At 40.0% G+C, this 18,416-nt stretch overlaps 1 protein-coding gene across 29 annotated transcripts in view; it reads left to right on the plus strand.

Moving 5' to 3' along the window:
- The window catches only part of LOC101174460 (myomegalin), a 38,766-nt gene that overhangs the window by 6,937 nt on the left and 13,413 nt on the right, over positions 1-18,416 (plus strand). For 21 of the 29 annotated variants that reach the window (XM_023965240.2, XM_023965244.2, XM_023965248.2 and 18 more), the window contains exons 1-15: positions 10,892-12,667; positions 13,633-13,770; positions 13,848-13,967; positions 14,051-14,143; positions 14,245-14,469; positions 14,541-14,699; positions 14,787-14,888; positions 15,033-15,170; positions 15,253-15,432; positions 15,516-15,710; positions 15,796-15,978; positions 16,054-16,170; positions 16,251-16,331; positions 16,424-16,521; positions 16,637-16,776. In XM_023965240.2, the coding sequence (XP_023821008.1) occupies positions 11,408-12,667; positions 13,633-13,770; positions 13,848-13,967; positions 14,051-14,143; positions 14,245-14,469; positions 14,541-14,699; positions 14,787-14,888; positions 15,033-15,170; positions 15,253-15,432; positions 15,516-15,710; positions 15,796-15,978; positions 16,054-16,170; positions 16,251-16,331; positions 16,424-16,521; positions 16,637-16,776 (3,229 nt within the window). In that variant the 5' untranslated portion in view covers positions 10,892-11,407. Of the gene's footprint in view, positions 1-449; positions 968-3,577; positions 3,655-5,617; positions 5,751-5,829; positions 5,988-6,220; positions 6,378-6,718; positions 6,773-10,891; positions 12,668-13,632; positions 13,771-13,847; positions 13,968-14,050; positions 14,144-14,244; positions 14,470-14,540; positions 14,700-14,786; positions 14,889-15,032; positions 15,171-15,252; positions 15,433-15,515; positions 15,711-15,795; positions 15,979-16,053; positions 16,171-16,250; positions 16,332-16,423; positions 16,522-16,636; positions 16,777-18,416 lie in introns of those variants that run through there. The other 8 variants (XM_078934898.1, XM_078934904.1, XM_078934900.1 and 5 more) reach the window with 5 other exon arrangements.

Here is an 18,416-nt window from a genome sequence, read left to right on the forward strand (position 1 = left end):
AGTCAAATTACTTTACTCCCATTTCAAAACACTGCGCCTGTACAGTAAATGTGCTTTTGACAACTTTAACAAGTCAACAAAAACTTCACAAACTGTCTTTACTGATTTGGTAATATAATGACACTAAAGACTTCCATCAACAACCATGTCGGACTGCGACACTCATTTTGTTTTGTTCATAAAGTACCTTACTTGGTGTACAGATGCAGCAAATAGTTTTATTAGATATAAAAGAACAAAGCAAAACTTTTTTTTGTGTTGTAAATGTTGTACCTTAAGCTTAATCCTGTTAAAACGTCTTGAAAAACTAGCAACACCTGAAAAAATGTCCCTATGATGACCTATAAAACAAGATTTAGACTCCTTTTTCTGCCAAATGGGACTGTAAGCACTTTCCCTTCGCCCTCCCTCTCCTCCTCCCCTCTTCTCCCCTTTCACCCATCTCTCCTGGTAGTCTGGGATTCCAGGGATGACTCCCCCAGTAAAATAAGCTTCTGTCTCACCATTGCACAGACCACAACATAGCATGGAGCTGCCACTGCTGCACGTCTGAGTGCTGGGCTGCAGAGTAGCCCTCTGCACTGCAAACGCCCCAAAACTCTGTGGCTTTTCTGGTGTTTTACTTTTGATAGCTGAAATTTGTACTGAAGGATTTTTGGGACCATGCAGAGAAGAAGGTAGCATGTTGGTTGGGCACAGGGCTCTGACCCAACAAGCAGCCCTGACAGCTACGGTCCAGTAAAATGGGCGAAATGGAGCAGTCACAGACTATTTATTTCTGATCTACGACAGACATGTTTAGCAGAGTCGGTGCTCTTTGACGGTCATGTCTAACAGTTACCGCACTTTATCACAGCACCTGAATGACCTGAAGAAGGAGAACTTCAGCCTGAAGCTCCGCATCTACTTCCTGGAGGAGAGGATTCAGCAGAAATTTGAGGAGAGCAGTGAAGATGTCTATCGTACAGTGAGTAGAAAATCCACTTTTTAGTTGTAGACACCTATTGGTTTTTGTTTTGTTAAAATATTTGAAAGTGAGATGCTGACGTGCAGCTTTTCATTGTTTTGTGTCATACTTTGGAATTGTTATACTAACTTAGGTCTTCATTTTGTCATCACCCTACTCACCGGCCAGGTTTTTGTTTTATCAAGACAAAGAGAACCGGTAAAGACAAATGTTTGTTTATTCCAGCAGTTCCTGCATTTGTCAAACTTTCAGTTATGCATAAAAACCTCACATTGCAGGTGTAAATACTTTTAAGAGCAGCCAAACAGAAAACAAGGTTATTAAAAAATTGAAAAAGATCCTAAAATATTCACATTTGAAACAAAAAGCATAATTTTGGTCTCAAGTTATGCATTAGTTGACAAATACTTCTATGCATTTCTGCAAGACAGTTCAGTCCGAGTAAGAAAAATATCTAAATTACACAAAATTGCAGAAAAAACATTCTAATTTTATTTCATTGCTGCTTCTCTTTAAAAGATCTGCTATGTTTTATGGTGTGATGCTTTTCTGATCTATATTAGATTAAATAAAATGGGTCGAAGCAGCAATATGATGACCACGGTAGGTAAAATATATATTGTGGTGCAGCAGTAAGGAAGTATTTCTGAATGCGTTTGTCTCTGTTAATCTGCGCATGTGCACAGTGTGCATTTAAAACAGGGTGACCCTGCTCAGCTGTTGTTTGTTTACACAAACTGTCAGTCAGCCTCTCAAACTCGGTTCTGTCTCCTTCCTTTTATTCTCAATCCCCCCTGATCACCAGACAGGAGAAAACGAAATCACAGCATGATCCAGCTGAATGACACCCTAGCCGTCTTCCAGTATTACTGCATGCCAGCCGTGATTGAGTAAGCCGAGTCTGTGTTGACATGCAGAGAGCTCAATCTTTCTGCCTTAGAACATCCCTTTGAGTAGTCAGTCAAATCACTCATATAAGCCAATATATCTTTATTTCATGGTTTTTAGCCGGCCGGTGATGATTATGTTTGCCCATCCACCGTTTGAAATATTAATTTGATCTCATATCAGATGTGTTGTATGCGTGATGGGTACATGGTGATCTCTGGAGCTGAAGGAACTCTATTTATAGCTGGCTTCAGTGCTGATTTATGTATCACATGTTCAAATGAGTGTCCGTGCAGCACATCCCATCAGTAACGATGCATGTGTGGGAGAATATCCTCCTTTTCTTGTCTTTTAAAGTAAATAATCACTTCAGCACTGGAAGGTCAATATTGTAGTTTATCAAACATTTTAAACTTTAGTTGTATTCGATTGTGTTTTTCAAAACAGATAAATATTCAAAGTGTTACAAGTGAAGTTGAAATCCCCGTAAATGTAATTTTATTAACTTTTCTAATATAAAATTTCTCTTCCATGTCCTTATCTGTTTGGATGGCTCAGGTGTTTCTGAGTCAATGCGTGCGTGCACGCTCTGGCATCTCCCTCATTATGGGTACATGTGGAGCTGTTGCTGAGAGCCCAAAGTCAAGGAGGGGTCAAAGTAGCAGGTGCACAGTGATGAAAGCCTAAATATAGAACGGTTTGCAGGATGCAAAGATGTCTGTCATTCTGAGAGCTCCATTTTTGATTTCTCTATAAGGTAAATGTGTTTGGTAGATGCAACGAAACTGCTTAAAGCTAGAAAAGGGACTTGGCATAATATAAGCAAATTAATATTATAGTATTTGGGAGCATTTAGACTTTGATATTGTAAATACATTTTTACAAATGTTTTATTGTTTAAATACACACAGGGCTTTTCATTCAGTCAGAAAACTTTCAACTTGAGAAAGTCAATTAGTCAGGTGAGAAGCTTACTTCATGATTTGATTTCATTCAAATTTCTATCCAATAACTAATTACTTGGGTTAGGAAAACTGGTTGTTTGCATACGTAGTGATTGAACCAAGAACATTTTTACATTTTGGTTATTTATTTATGACTTATGCTTTATGCTAATGCTTTAGTTTGCACACTTCTTTGTGTTTTGAGCTTGACAGTTTCGTTGCATTTGTAAATGCGCTTTCTATCAGTATTGGAGACATGCAATGGAAACAGTGACTCCAGTAAGAGCAGCTTTCAACCTGTCTTCACAGTCTTCTCCTGTTTCTGTTTAAACCATGTCCCTTCTTCAGTGTTTAGCTATGAGCGGTAAGGAGCTCTCCAATGCCCTTTAAAGACCTCAGCATGTCATCAAAGTGCAGATGTGGTTCTTGTAAGGTTGACTCTTCATTGTCCAGCTCTAAATAAATCAGCCATGGCAGCATAGTCAGTCTTATACTTTGCCTTCATGTCATAAAGAAAAAACAGAGATTAACTGAACAAAATACATAAGGAGCCTTGATTTAGACCCAAAACAATGTTAATATTTGTTTTGACTGAAAGAAACGTGTTCTTCTGAAATGTAAGTGTCTATTAAGCTGAACTGATTTCAGACGTTTTGCAATCTTGTTGGACATGAACAATTGCTTTATACTGAATTTGTTGCTGAAAGAGGAGATAATGTTCTACTGCTGACATGAACACACAGTCATCTGAACTCGCGCTGCACCTTGTTTGTTGCAGAACATCGAGCTGAAGGTGGAAGTAGAGAGCTTGAAGAAGGAGCTTCAGGAGAAACAAGAACATCTGGACAAAGCTCTGTAAGTTCATGTTGTTACTCAAATCCAGCCTTGTACTTTGTAAGGGGGGGGGTCAATTCTCCATTTAACATTTTTTATATAAATGTTTTTAAGTTTCTTACTTTTGAAATATTTGTGTCTGTGTTGATGCTTTTGGTGTCTCTTGATATTTAGAATCTATGAAAACGTAGCTTTAAATACTATATTTTTATTTAAAAAGTGATTAGATTTTCATTGACAGGTATGCCTTATAATCTGCAAAGTTTATCCACTTTAACCACTTCTGCTGTTCTTTCATTTACTCTTTACAGTTTATAACACTATGATGAATGATGAAGCTGCGTTGTGGATGTTTATTCAGGGCAAAGTTATAATGTTATAATTCTTTAATTTTTTGTAGCTAATTGTTTTTTTTTTGTGGTTTTTGAGTCCTCATACTCTATTAAACAATAAGGTTGGCGATTAAAGTCACAAAAAATGACTTTATTTTTTGTTTTGGTATTTGATATTGATCTAAATAAGGATTTTTATTAATTGGGGGTGTTGGACTGAGTAGGTGTTTTGACAGTGGATGTTTGTTTGAGAGAGACTCTTGCTGTACATGACTAGGACTGGTTGAAAATATCTCAGTTATCTGAGCTGCTGCATGTGGTGGATGCAGTTAAAAACGTGTGTAGAGAGCGTCTGGAGTGTGACTCGTGGCGACTGGGTGGCGTGTGCCATTCTGGGAGCAGGAATTCTGGGATGGGATTTTTTGGACTAAGACAGTCTTTTACAGTATGAACTAGATAATATCTTACTTACGGTCATATATGTGAAAGAAATTGAAGATTATGCTCAAAATATTCTGTGACACTAATGTGCCGTGACGAAGGTTTGTGTTGGAATACAAAGGAATTATTCCCAGCCATAGAAACGAGTATTTGGTCCAAATGATCTTTTTAACAGAAACAGCTATTTTGATTTATTGTCTGTATTAAAGGACAAATTCAATTTCAGGCTGCAAGCACTTTTGAAAACAAAACAAAACATTAAAGTTAATTTTTAAAAAAAAGGAAGGAAATAAAAGAAACAGAAATAAGGTTAAGTGGCCAAATGAAACATTTAACTTAAACTAAAAGCAAAATGTCTACCTTGATTAAAAGAAAGGTTGAAAAACCATCCTTAGCAGATCACATTAAAAAACGCTCACACAGTGGGTGAGGTTCTTGCTCCATCTCTGCTATAACAGGAAGGTGGTAAGAATATCCCATGAACACTGCAGCAGACAGAAAAGGGGTGACGTTATCTCTTGGCTGCCCCTCATGTCTCCACCAGTTCCTTAATTTGACCCAACAGATGTGATTTGCTCACAAATAAACTGCAGCTGGAGTTAAAAAAGGTGTAACTGCAAAGCCGGGACCTTTAAAAATATCCATCTATCCATTTTCCATACCGACTATTCCTGCACAGGGTTTATAGGGAGGCTGGAGTCTACCCAGCTACTGTTGGGTGAAGGTGGGGGACACCCTGGACAGTTTGCCAGTCCGTTTCTGGGACATCCCTCACACTCCCACATCCAGAATCACCAATTAACCTTTGAAATGTGTTTTTGGACATTTTCAGAGGAAGCTGGAGTGTCTGGAAAAACCCATGAAGCATAAAAACTCCAAACACAAAGAAGTCCTAACGACTACACCATGCACCCCTACTTTAAAAAATATTCATAAAAATGAGTAATGTCAATTAATATTTTCCTGTCAATTCTAAAGTATTTTTAATGAACTGCTTGAGCCAAATTGCATACAATATGTGCATAAAACAGGAGGTAAAAACATCATGTAGAGTAGACTAAAGGGTCATGCTTTTGCATAACAATTTAATTGAAAAATATGTTCACAATGATAAAACCGCTGTTGCAAATAGTTTAAATGTGATTTACTCCTTATCAAACACCAATTGATGACTTTTACTGTTCCTGGTGTTTTCTAATCTTTTTTTTTAGAAAAACAACAGAGAGCTTGACCAATCACAATGAGACAGAGCTTCAGAGACGGTGTCAGGAGAGACAGCAGGAAATTGATCACATGCAACAGGTGCTTGAGACAAAAATTCAGCTCCTGCAGGAGGTTGGTCAGGTAGTCCTAGAAATAAATGCTGCTCACACTTACATTATTTTGAAGATGTCAAAACTCCTGTCTGCTGTGCATCCCGCAGGAGGCCCAACAAGCACGCAGCGAGGCTGAACGGATGGCCTCACTGGCGGGGTCAAACTCCCATGCTTCCCTTGTGTCCTTAGACATAGCAATGGAGGATTTGCCTAAAGATGACAGACCTCCAAGTGTCATGTCCCCTTCCAACACCAGCAAAGACAGGTGCAAAACTCTTTTAAAACTCCTGTAATTTTTTTTTTTTTTAACATTTTTTTTAGTATGCCAGATGAAGCTTTTGTGTCTCCTTGGATGAAATTGCATGCACTCTTGCTAAATCTAACCCCTCAAGTAAAATAGATTTCTAAGAGAGGTTTTTCTTGGGATTTTTGTAGAGATTCCAACAATAAACTGATGAAATCTATTGTGACACTGACTTTTTCCCTGTTTGCGTTCAGATTGATCGAGGAGCTGATCAAAGAGCTTCGCTCCAAGGATGTTCTCATCACAGAACTACGTGATGAGAAGACGACACAAAATAAAAGAGTGGGAGAGCTGGAGGGGCAAGTCCAGGAGTTGACTTCAGCTCTGCTGCAGAAGGACAAAGATGTGGAGGTAATTTTTAGTTTGGTTTCATTTTCCAATTACAGCTTCCATCTCCAACATTCCAAGTGTCATGTGGGAAGCTTGATCATTTTCACTCGGAGGCTTTTACAGACTTTTGACAATTTGTGCCCTTGCTTTATTCTTCAGGTTGGTTTTACTCGTGTTTAGTTAGTTTTTCCAACAAACGAAGTGTGGGGTCATCAAAATTCAGATTAAACAGAGAAACCTATGATGTATTTTTATTTTGTTACATTTTGTTTCTTTATTACACTGTGAATGATGCTTTCTTGCACATAATGAAGGCTGAATTTGGCACATTCAGTACATTTATTTCTCTTTTTTGTGTACAGTTTTATCAAGAAGAACTTGGTCAAGAGAGGCTGCGTATCGAGCAGGAAATGCAGGTAAGACCCACCATAAATAGTCATATATATATTTATATGATCACAAGAACTATTTCAATACTCATTTTGTCTAGACTATTTACATTAAACAATATTTTAAAAGAGAATATACCATGGTTTGGAGTTGCCCGTATTTCTGTCTTCTGATCAATCTGATTCGCTTATCAACTGATATATTTTCAGACAAAGTCCTGCAGAAAACTATTTTTTAAGCTCCCTTCCTGCAGCCTCAATAGATTTTCACTGTTTTCAGCCTCAACAGTGAAGGCACTGTCTTATTTTAACAACTTGTGCAATTTTTTTATTTTTTTTTTCTGACTTCATGGCATCTCGTGTCTTTGACTTGGTTTTGTAACGCAACAAAAGAAAAGGTCAAAAAAAGCACAATAGCCTTAAAAGTAAAAAAAAAAAAAAAAAAAAAAATTACAGGATTGGAAAATATTTTTTTTTTGGCAATACATTTTATTAAATATACTTTGGTGGTATATTCTCTCATTTCAAATAAACAATAACCACAGGCTTCTCAAAAAAGTCTGACTTGATTCAATTCAAACTTGAGATGCTGAAGACTTTAAGAACCTAAATATAAGAACTCAAATGCTAAAAATTTGATTTTTTTTCTTCTTTTTACTTCATGTATTCTCCTTTAAAGACAACACTGTAAAAATACTTTACAGGTGATAGTTTTTGTTTGTTCTTAAAGATTTGTAAAAATAGAAAGCAATCCTTATTGTTAGTTAGTTTATTTATTCTTTTCAGGAAGAGTACCACATTACATTACCATATTCAATACACAACATTAGTCACACATCATGTTCGAAAAAGAGCATCAAGTATGATGACATTTATTTTGTTACTTACTCTTTTTAACTTATTAATACTCTCTTCCTTTTTCTGGTGAAAGTGTGTTTTTCTTTGTTGTTGTTGCAGAATTCTGTAAAACAGATCCACACCGATTAAAAAAAAAAAAGAAAAGAAAATACAGACACATTTTCTAACCAAAGTCGAACCAACTAATCATTTCTCGATAGAAAGATTACAGAAACAAATATTTTTGAGAGCAAAAATGTTTGCTTTATTAAGTGCTGTCTCCTTTTGTTATATTCAGAAATTGTCTGTGATTGTAGCAACTGTTCTCTTCAGATTACTCATAAAAACAGTAAGCTTGTTAAAATGATTGCATTGTGGCTTGCTGATCGTGAAGCACTGAAATGTTTCAGAGGAGGTTTGATCTCATTACACAAAGTGCCACAATCTCATTAGGTTGAACTAACAGGAACCCAAACCCACATTTACGTCACTGTCACTACATTTTCTTTTGTCTTTGTTTCAAGCCTACGTTTCTAGAAGTATATTTGTTGTCTGACTTGTTTCTCACTGACTACATTTGTTTTCAGGATCACTCTTTTAACTTGTAAATCAGTTTGAAATGACAGATGCAAATGCACTCATCCAGCTGGCTTCCTGTTCAAAATTTCAACGGAATATACGTGCGAGTGTGGGAACATGCATAGTGTGTGCTTACATTTATAGTATAGTGTAGAATGCCATTTTATGTGTGACTGGTAATAGTTAATGTTATTTAGGCTTCAGGGTGTTTGTTTTTGAGAGTTGTGCTTAAATGACAAGTGTGTCAAAGAGCAGAATTTTTTTTCCGAGGCAGTTCAGAACATGTTTGCGCAATCAGAGTGAAGTAAGAACTTTAAATAAGTGTAAAGGTTGTTGAAACTCTAAATCAAGAGGAAACATTTTGCTTTCACCACAATCAAAGCTGCAGAAACAAAGACCAAGGAGATAACAACATCTAATAGAGGTACAGTTTTATAAATAAAGATTCATTGGGTTTTAGACTGATAAATTGGAGACGGAATGATCACATTAAAAACTTTTATGGACCCATCTGCCAGTCCTGATGTTAAACCCATCCAGTGTGTTTGTATGAACATTTTCATGAGATGTTCTTGTCATTTGTGCGTGAGAGCTGCAGTGTGAAGGCTCCGGTTTCAGCTGAGCTGTCGATAGGTCAGGTTGACCTGTGGGTGTTCAGAGACCCCGGGACTCATATCAAGTTGTTTTGATGTTTCAGGACACCAGCTTTTAAGAGCTTCTAATTACCTCTCCAGACACCACTGACACAGAGCCAATACATGGCTGCTGAAAGGAGGATAGCAGTGTGGCATGAAACTCTAAAATGTCAAAGTTTCTATTTTAGGAGACTGGTTCCTTGTAATTATCAGTGCATCCATACATTTTCAAACCTGTTTAAGGTCTTTCGGGGTCACGAGGATGCAGGAGCCCATCCTAGCTACTGTTGGGCACACACTGGATGGTTTGCCAGTCGATCGCAGGGCCTTGTTGTAGATATATTAAGCTGTAATGCTTATAAGGACTACAACTTGACATGTATGTATGTGAATGCATTTATGAAATATTCTAAAAATTCTGAACAACTTTATAGCTAAATTTGCTCAGATACAATAAAAGGGATATGTTTCTTTAAATCACACGTTAGAGTGAAGAGGATCGAGTAGCAGTAGAGCTGCTGAAAGGGTGATGGGTAACGTGCTCTGGAGTCCCAGCATCACCAGCTTCTGTTTCTCTCAGGCAAACAAAAATGACATTCACTGCATAAGTACACATGCATGGTTAAATTACACATAAGGGTTTGTTGTTTGACTGTCACAATGGCCTCCTTGTTTAAAATCAACACCATAGCAACGAGAGAAAATAAAGAAGAAAAAAACCTTGAGGCACTATTACTGTTTTGTGCTTTTACAAAGATAACTAAGTCAAGCAAGTAAACGTTTTTGCAAAACAAAAAATGTCATTTTTAAACTTATTTTTCACTGTCTTTAACAGAGACACTTCAGATTATATTTAGTATTTATTGTTATGAATTATCATTTCTTTTCTGAAATAATATTCATTTGCAGTCTCTTCATAAATGCCAGCAGGCATCTTTAAATTCTAAATTTGCTACTTTTAGTCACTTATTTTTGACTCATGGCGATGTGGAGAAGAACCATCAGTTACTTTATCTGTGCAAAAACTGAGATTCTTATAGTCAGGAGAGGATTGAGGGAATATTAGTTGAAGTAAAGTAGAATAACCTGATGGAGCTGAACCTAACTCAAGGCCTGGGAGGACACTTTCAACCCCCACTAATATCTGGCCTGCAATTTGATTTAGTAATTATTGTAATTTTGGCCTAGTTACTAATATATTTAGCATTATTCACCCCTATTGTCATTAGGACAACCATTAAGTGAAACAAATGGATAAAAAAAAGCTTTTTTGAAAGAACAGATTATTACATAAAACGTATGAGTTAAACAAAAAAAAAACTAAGCTGGAGATGTATGGTAAGGTTTAAGAGTAAATTTCAAATATTTCAATATTCACTAAGCATAAGCAGAAGTGCTGCCATGTGACTTAACATAAAGAAATAGCTCGTTTGTATAATATTGGGGGGCAAAGGTCAACAATTAGCAAGAAGAAAATATTAATTAGCAGTTTTAGATATTTGCTTTAGCATTTCAAATAAAAACGAAATATTTTCAAATATTTCAGGTGTTTTATAGTCCTCCTTAATGAGGTGACAGATTCAGAATTTAAAGCTTGAAGGTCATTTAAAGTCACAGCTGTAAGGATTTGTACTTTTTATGGTAAAAAATAATAGAAATAAGCTCATGTTTTTGTAATGCTTTTTGTAAATACGAATGAGACGGGTGAACTTTGTTAGAATTTCCTTTTCTAAGAAAGGACTCACAAATAATAATAATAAAAATATTTAAAAGACTCCGTGTTGTTTATTTAAATTAACAAAGCGGGTTGCAGAGCATTTCACCTGTTTAGTCAGGCGCACATAGCTTAGCAAACCAGGCAGAAGGAAGCGACGGATTTCCCAGGGGAATTTTTTTTCTTACTGTTACTAATATGAGTAAACTAAAGCAATTTCTTTGTTTGGGTTTAATTGATATTCCGTTTTCGATTAGATTTATGTTGTTTAGATTCTGAACTCAGTCACTTTGAAGATTTGAGCATCTTCTGTGGGCCACGGCGTGGACCTCCACCCCTATTTTCGCTGAATGGTTCACTCCACCGCCGCAGGTCTGTCTCGGGCAGTCACGTCGTCATCAGTAGCTTCGGCACCGCAGAGGACCGAGTAGTCCGAGGATTTCCACCAAAAGCAGCTCGGAAATGAGCGGACCGACACGAAAACCTGCGGAGGAGTGAGAGGACTGTCCTAGGAGCCGCCGTGGGTCTGTGCTGAGGCCGGTGGATTATCACGGCACCTGATCACGATGACTGAAAGATGCGAAACGGATGTTTGTTACCGGCGTGGAGGATAACTAGACTGGAGAGAGACGCATGCGCCATGACTTTCTGATGCACCTGCATCCATCTCCTGCAAATGCAGCAATGGAGCTGTTTTCAGCACGCCTATTTATTGTTGGTTCTGTCTACCTCATATTTAATTAAATGACACGCCAAAGTGATTTAAGTATTTTTTTGCTCAGAGTTTAAGATTATTTTTAATTTGTAATTTGAAGGACCTGTGCACTCTATTGAAAGCCTGAATAAAATGTGACTTTTAGTGATTTTTTTTTTTTAAAAGCATTGTTTGATCTGAAGATGAAGGAGGCGTGCCGTATCTGTGGACGTGAGCTCTGTGGCAACCAGCGAAGATGGATCTTCCACCCCACTGCTAAACTCAACCTGCAGGTGCTGCTCTCTCACGCTCTGGGACTAGAAGTGACCCGGGATGGCAGAGGAGAGTTTGCCTGCTCCAAGTGCACCTTCATGCTGGGTCGCATGTACCGCTTCGACACTGTCATTGCCCGGGTGGAGGCTCTGTCCATCGAAAGGTTGCAGAAGCTCCTGTCAGAGAAACATCGGCTGAGGCAGTGCATTAGTGGCCTCTACCGAAAGACAAACTCAGACGAGGCCGCTGTAGCCTCTTGTGGAACCAATGAAGTTTCAGGAGATGGCATAGTGGATATTTCCGGTCTAACCCACGCAAAGTACTGTGCCCTGCTCCAGGAGGACCTGGTCTACTCTTTATATGAGTCCTGGGCAGATGACAACATGGATTGCCATCATCACCACGCTCAGTTGTCCGCTGGTCCTGGTTCTGAAGTTACAGGAGTGTCCAGCACTCCCAGAAGATGTCATGGATGTTCCCAGTGGCGGGTGGCAGACTCTGACTATGAAGCTGTCTGTAAAGTACCCAGGAAGCTGGCACGGAGTACTTCCTGTGGTCCATCAACCCGATACTCAGCTAGTATGGTCGGAGCAAGTGTGGCTGTTGGAGGTATGGAGAAAAACTCAGACAAAGGCCCGTCCTCTCAAACGCTCGTCCCTGGCTCTCAGAACCCCACCAGGACGTCAGAGAGTGACCGGACTCTGGCTGGGCGTATAAGCTCCAGCCCCTCAGTTGCTTCCCTGGAGACAGCAGAAGAATACACTCAGTCAAGAGCCACAACAGATGGATTGCTGAACTCCCCAAAGGAAGCAGTAGATGATCACATGTCAGACTCGGTGTCTGAGGAACATGTGGGGGCACCACATGGCCGAACTTCACCAGCATCTAGTCTTTCTCTGGCTCTCTGTTTTGTGCATAGCTACCGCCCCGTCCGAACGGCCAAAGAGAGCAAGCTGCCAGTGTTGCTCCGACATGGAGCTAGCAGTGGAGGCGTGAGGCTGAGCTTTCCTGGTCTGGGAATGTCATGTGGAACTCCAGATGGGGATTTAGACAGCTTCATGCCGACACCTGAACCTGAGCACCCACTGATCAAACTGGATGTTGGGGAAGATCATGACCTGAACCTGTCAGACATGGATGACTTTTTAGCAGATTTATACAAAGAATATCCTCCCCCACGTCCACACCAGGTATAAATGGTGCTAAAAAGACTTCTTCTTTCTTTTTTCTTCATATTTGTAATAAGAGCTGAAATTGACCTTCATTTGGGCTTTTTTTGTCAGCACATCAATTTTCTTTTCGCTCATATTGCCTCAGAATTCTCAGAATTCCTCAATCACTTTTTCTGCTAATCTTCCCATTAATTGGCCCCTAAAGCTGCGTAATAATTATATTTTCCATTGAGCAGTCAAAGTGCATTGGAATGGTTTAAATACTTAATGAGTATTTGAGTGTGCATGTGTGAAGAAACATTTACTACTATCAGTGATGCAGGGAAAAGACTACATGTCCTGACGTGGAGGGATATTAATTTACATATAATTGATAATTTAGTTTAGTAGATTAGGCGTTTTAACGGTGCCGGAACAGTGACGTCTGTTGCAGTATATCATTTTTCTGCTTCAATATATGAAGGAATATATGAAGGAAAACATTCATTTTAAATCTTTTGTGCATTGCAAAAAATAGTAATCCCTTATTTATGACTCTGAGTTAAATATCTATTGTAACAAAAGAGAGTGATACAGACGCTCAGACTGAAGTAGGTTAGATTAGGGGACATTAAGACGGAGTGACTCCTCTACTGGCCTATTTTCACTCAAAACCCTTGAGGCAAAGTCGTGCATGCAATGTCAGACCACCATGAATCTCAACACTGGTTGGCTACTACACTAACACTGTTCATAAGAAACTACTACAAAGAAACACCTTTTACTATGACATTAATTATTAATATCATTCTGTGCTGCACGCTAGCCTTCTTCCTCCTCCTTTTTAGTGTCTATATTAAAAGTCTGCCTTGCAACACTTAAGTGGAGTGTTTATCCAGCTTCATTAGTTTGACACTAAAATGGCTCCCAACAAGCAGATCAACTGCTGGATTTGGTCAGAAAATTTAACAGATTAACTCCGCCCCATCTCCACTCCATTACAGAGCCTGGTTGAAGAGCAGCAGAGTCAACTGAACCAGTATGAGTGCGCTGCTGGTCAGTGTGTCAGCGAGCTGCAGAAGGCCCAGCTCCAGGTCCAATCCCTGCAAGCCAAGATCCAGGAGAGCGAGGCCAACAACATGGTGCGCCGCACAGAGACGGCTGCATGCCGCGATCGAAGCCTCGCTGGCAGCCTGACGATCTGCTCTTCATCCCACAGAAGCTGCAGGAGAAGTTGAATGAGATGGAGTGTGAGCTTCGTTCACTCCGCCAGGCAGCCCAAAGTCAAGAGAGAACCATCCAAGGCCTCACAGAGACCATCGGCACCAAAGACAGCGAGGTGTGTGTAGTGTGTAGGAGAAAAACGTCTCTAATTCTGAGGTCATTCTGAATATTTGTTGTTATAACTTGTGTTGCTTCAAGGCCCAGGAGCTGTACCAGCTGATAGAAGGACAAAACAGCACTCTCTGTAAGCTGCAGGAAATGGTCCATCGTAACCAGCTGTCTCAAAAAAAGGTGAGACTTAATGGACATCATGAACCAGAATCGGTGCCTTTCGGCTATTATTGGATGGACATTAAAAGTTAAAGAAAACTCCCACTTTGATATGTGATCAGAGTTCAGCAGGGGTTGGTGACGGCCTCAACCTCGGCCAGCTACAGAGCGAGCTGGTTGGCCTGCAGAGCTCCCTGTTCTCTCTTGGTCTGGAGCTGGAGGCCAGTCAGAGGAGCCTCAAACAGAGCCAGAGGCAAGGAGATGACCTTCTGAGATTCAAGGACAGACTCGACTCTGATTTACAAGAAGCTCTGCAGCACCGGGAGGCCACAGAAAAACACAATCAGGTTGGTTTGCTGGTGAAAGACAGATTAAGCCAAAAACACGAGGCGACATCTGTAATCTGTCTCTGCTGCAGGATCTGCGCAATGCCCTTCAAAAAACCCGCTGTGAGCTGCAAGCTAAAGAAGCAGCGCTGAAGGAGAGCGAGGCGGAGAAGCAGTTGGTGATGCATGAGAAGGAGCAGAGCATCGCACAGCTCAAACACTCCCTGCAAGACAAGGAGCAACAGCTCCAGGTATTCAACACCACACAAAGTGAGCCTTCAGAATGCATGAAGTCCACACAAGCATGGAGTTTTGATCTTTTAATTTTTTTTCTGTAGGAGTATTCGGAGATGCTGGAATCATCAAGAAGTTCCAAACCAAGAGATGCCTTGCTGGAGAAGTTAAAACAGCGAGTTAAAGAAAGAGACAGAGCTTTGGAGGTAAAATAAATACAGTAGAGGTATTTAAAGATACATTATATTTTATGACAAAAAACATTTTACCTCTGTCTTACAAAGAAGAGATGACTCCAATTTAAATGTAGCCATATCAATGCCTTTTTTCTGATCCTTTGCTTACTCCAGCGCTCCATTGATGACAAGTATCGCTGTCTAGAGGACCTGGAGGGTCAGGTGAGGACGCTGCAGCAGGCTCTCAGGGAGAAGGAGCGAGACCTGGAGAGACTCCGCTGCATTCTGTCAAACAACGAGGAGACCATCACGGTACTGTCTGTCAGCTTACAGCTGTTTGTGATTTTTAATGGTGCGTGTTTCTCTGAATTGTTTGCACCTGTCTCTGTGACAGAGCCTGGACGCTTTGGTGAGAGGTAAAGAGCTGGAGCTGGAGCAGGCAGCAGAAGCCTACAGGAACATCCAGTGGTTGAAACATCAAAGTGAAGAGAAGGAGAGAAGTACTCTGAGAGAGAAAGATGCTATCATTAACCAGCTTCAGGGCGTCCTGCACGCCCGCAGCCAGGAGATACAGGTATCAACATTGACCAGGAGACCTCACATGCTCTTGATGATAAACCTGTGGGAACTGGTTGCTGTTTTTTATGTTTTCTGCAGGATCTATCAGCAAAGCTCATTGCTAAAGTCCAGGCTTCCCCAGCTGAGGTTGTTGAAGAGCTGAAAGCTCGGTTAGCTCTGAAGGAAAAACTCTTTCATGAGCTGCTGTCAGACCGGAGCCGCCAAGCCAGTGAGCACCAAGCACAAATCCAGGATCTGCTCAACAACCTCAACTCCAAAGATCAGTATCTGCAGGTCTGAATGATCAGTCTCAACTAACTCATATCAGCACAGTGAGAAGTAATCAATATTTTCACCATGCATTCTTCATCTTTATTAGGATTACTCCTACAGGCTCTCTGTGGTAATTAAAGAGCGAACAGGTCAGCTGGAGGAGCTTCGCAGACAGCTGACGCAGACGGAGCAGGAAGTGTGTGAGCTCAGACGGGACAAAGAGAGAGATGCGAGAGGGGAGAAGGAGCATCTGCGCAGTCTGCTCAAAGAGAAAGAAGGTTTTATCAAAGTAAGTGGTCATCTCCCTCTATTAGCTCTGATCCCGGGCTTTGTTCCCTGAACGTTTGGGTCTTCTTTGTGCCAGGAGCTGATTCAAACCCAAGAGGAAGCCATGGAGCCATTTTCAAAGGACAATGAGGCTGAAATACAGGCTCTGAAGGAGGAGCTGGAGTTGGCGTTCAAGAAAGAGATGGAAGCTCAGGTGTGTGTGTGGATGTGGAGATAATCCATCAGAAGCTCTTATTGTTTAATAATGTCTATTCTTTGTGTCATCTCCTGCAGAAGGAGCTGTCAGCTTTGCGGTTATCCCTTGCTCACGAACAGTCAGAAGGAGGAGACTCAAAAGGCAGCCCTGATCACCAAGTAGGCTTTGTATCATCTGAGGAACAATTTTTGAATTCTGCCAAAGAAATCTTTGGTTTTGGTAGTTGACCCTGCCTCTTTATGCACTTCAGAGTCAGCTGGAGCAGTTGTTGTCTGAGTACAGTAGACTGAATGACGCCCTGAGGTCAGAGAAGCGATTGTACCAAAATCTGATGCACCAGAATGGCAGGTATGGAGGCTGCCCCCTGATCTTTAAAATCCTTTCTTTCTGTTTCCAAAACACTAACTGGCAGGACCTGTTTTTTTATGAAATGTTGCTTTTTTATTTTTTTTCTACCTTGCAGCTCAGAAAAGGTGCAAGCTCTCCACACTGAGTTAGATTCAGTTCAGGCCCTTCGAGGACAGCTGGAGGAGGTCCTTGCCAAGGCCCGGAGCACGGCCCTGGCGCTAGAAAGGGCGGCCATAAGGCAGCCTGGCTTTGGAGGTGGGAATGGGCGGGGTCCAGCCTCCAAGGCTGCAGGCAGCACTTACTCTAATGCTCTCTGATGCTCAGCACTGACGGTCCTAATGCAAGACCAGGCTGCCAGTGGTCACTGAGGCTCAGGTTTCAGAAACACTGTCATCATAAAGCAAAGGAGTGATGCTTGTCCCATTAAGGAAGACATTTATTTAAACTGTAACCTGAGTCTTAGTCTGCTGGCAGCTCGATCCAGTTTGCACAAGCACTGCTCACAGAGTGTTAAGCTCATTCATGATAACAAAAATGCAACTCAGAGTTTCTACTAATTTATATTAAGTGGATTGTGAACCTGTTTTTACACTTATGTTGGAAAACTGCTTGTTTTGTGGACTGATCGTCTTGTATTGCCATTTCTGTCCGTCATCACTTGCCTCCAGCCTTACTGTCACAGTGAAGCTCCATGTTGTGAAGAAAGGTCACGCTTTACAGTAAAAACATCTGCCATCATTTGCTTTGTCATCTGTCTGTTACCAGGATGAGAGGCCCAGGTTCCCAAACCAAAACGATAGTCAGAATAATGTATGAAGCCCTTTACACACTAACTCTGGACCTACGGAGAACAGCGCAGCGTGTTTTCATAAAAATAAGAAGCAATTGGACCTTTTTTCCAAAATAAAGAAAAAAGAAGCCTGTTTTCCTTATAATCTAACAACTGTTTTTCTCTCGTTCTAGAAAAAAATATGAACTGTGATTCTTTTTTGATGATTCAGATATGTTTATCCTGCATGGTTCTATTATTCAGCTGTTAAATAAAATAGTTTTCTTTGAAATTATGTAGTTATTTATTCTACCAAATACAATTCTCGCATAAATTAGTGTCACACCTGGGTTTTTTTAACTTTTTGTAATCTAAATAAAGCTATGTTGAACCTCCTAAAGGATGAATTTCATATTTTTGACTGGATTTATATATTTAGGGAGTTTGCACGGTTTTATTTGTCCTCATCAGTTCAGCTTTGTGATGCATCTGGATTTTTCGCAGATCTTCAATCTGATCCCTTGAATTTTAACTAAGACTAAGAAATGCAGCTATTATATTATATTTATGCCCCAGTTCTCACCTGTATGGAAAGATGAATACTTGTTGATACTTTTTTTGTGTATTTGACCTGTTTTGAAAATAAATGTGCTGATTTTTTTTTTTTTTTTTTTTGATTGAAAGCCGATCTGGTATGGATTTGTTTTTACTTTGTCTAACTTGGACTTAAAGAACATTCCAAACCCTAAAAATCCTTTTCTTTCCTTTAAATACCCCAGCGGAGTGTTTTGTCTTTTGTCTTTGAACCAGCTTGTCATCTGTTTGTCATGTTCGTCCTGAATTAGTGTTCAAGCTCATATGCTAAGATTTAGGTGACATTTCTGATAAACTATGGATAAAACAGCTGTCAAATGTCCATGTGAGCATCCACATCAAACACAAATGTACATTCAGAGTCCAGTTTTTCCTTCATGCATGATTCTGTGGCATGGTTTTTATGTCTGCATGACTGTCCTGCTGTAATCCCTTGCTGGATAATAACACTATTAAATCATCAAAGGATTTTTCCTGCACTATTGATATCACTAATGCTAAAAAAAAAACAGGTTCTCAAAAACTTCAAAAG

Source organism: Oryzias latipes, chromosome 17, assembly GCF_053564925.1.
Source record: "Oryzias latipes strain Hd-rR chromosome 17, Olatipes_Hd-rR_3.1".
Taxonomy (NCBI): domain Eukaryota; kingdom Metazoa; phylum Chordata; class Actinopteri; order Beloniformes; family Adrianichthyidae; genus Oryzias; species Oryzias latipes.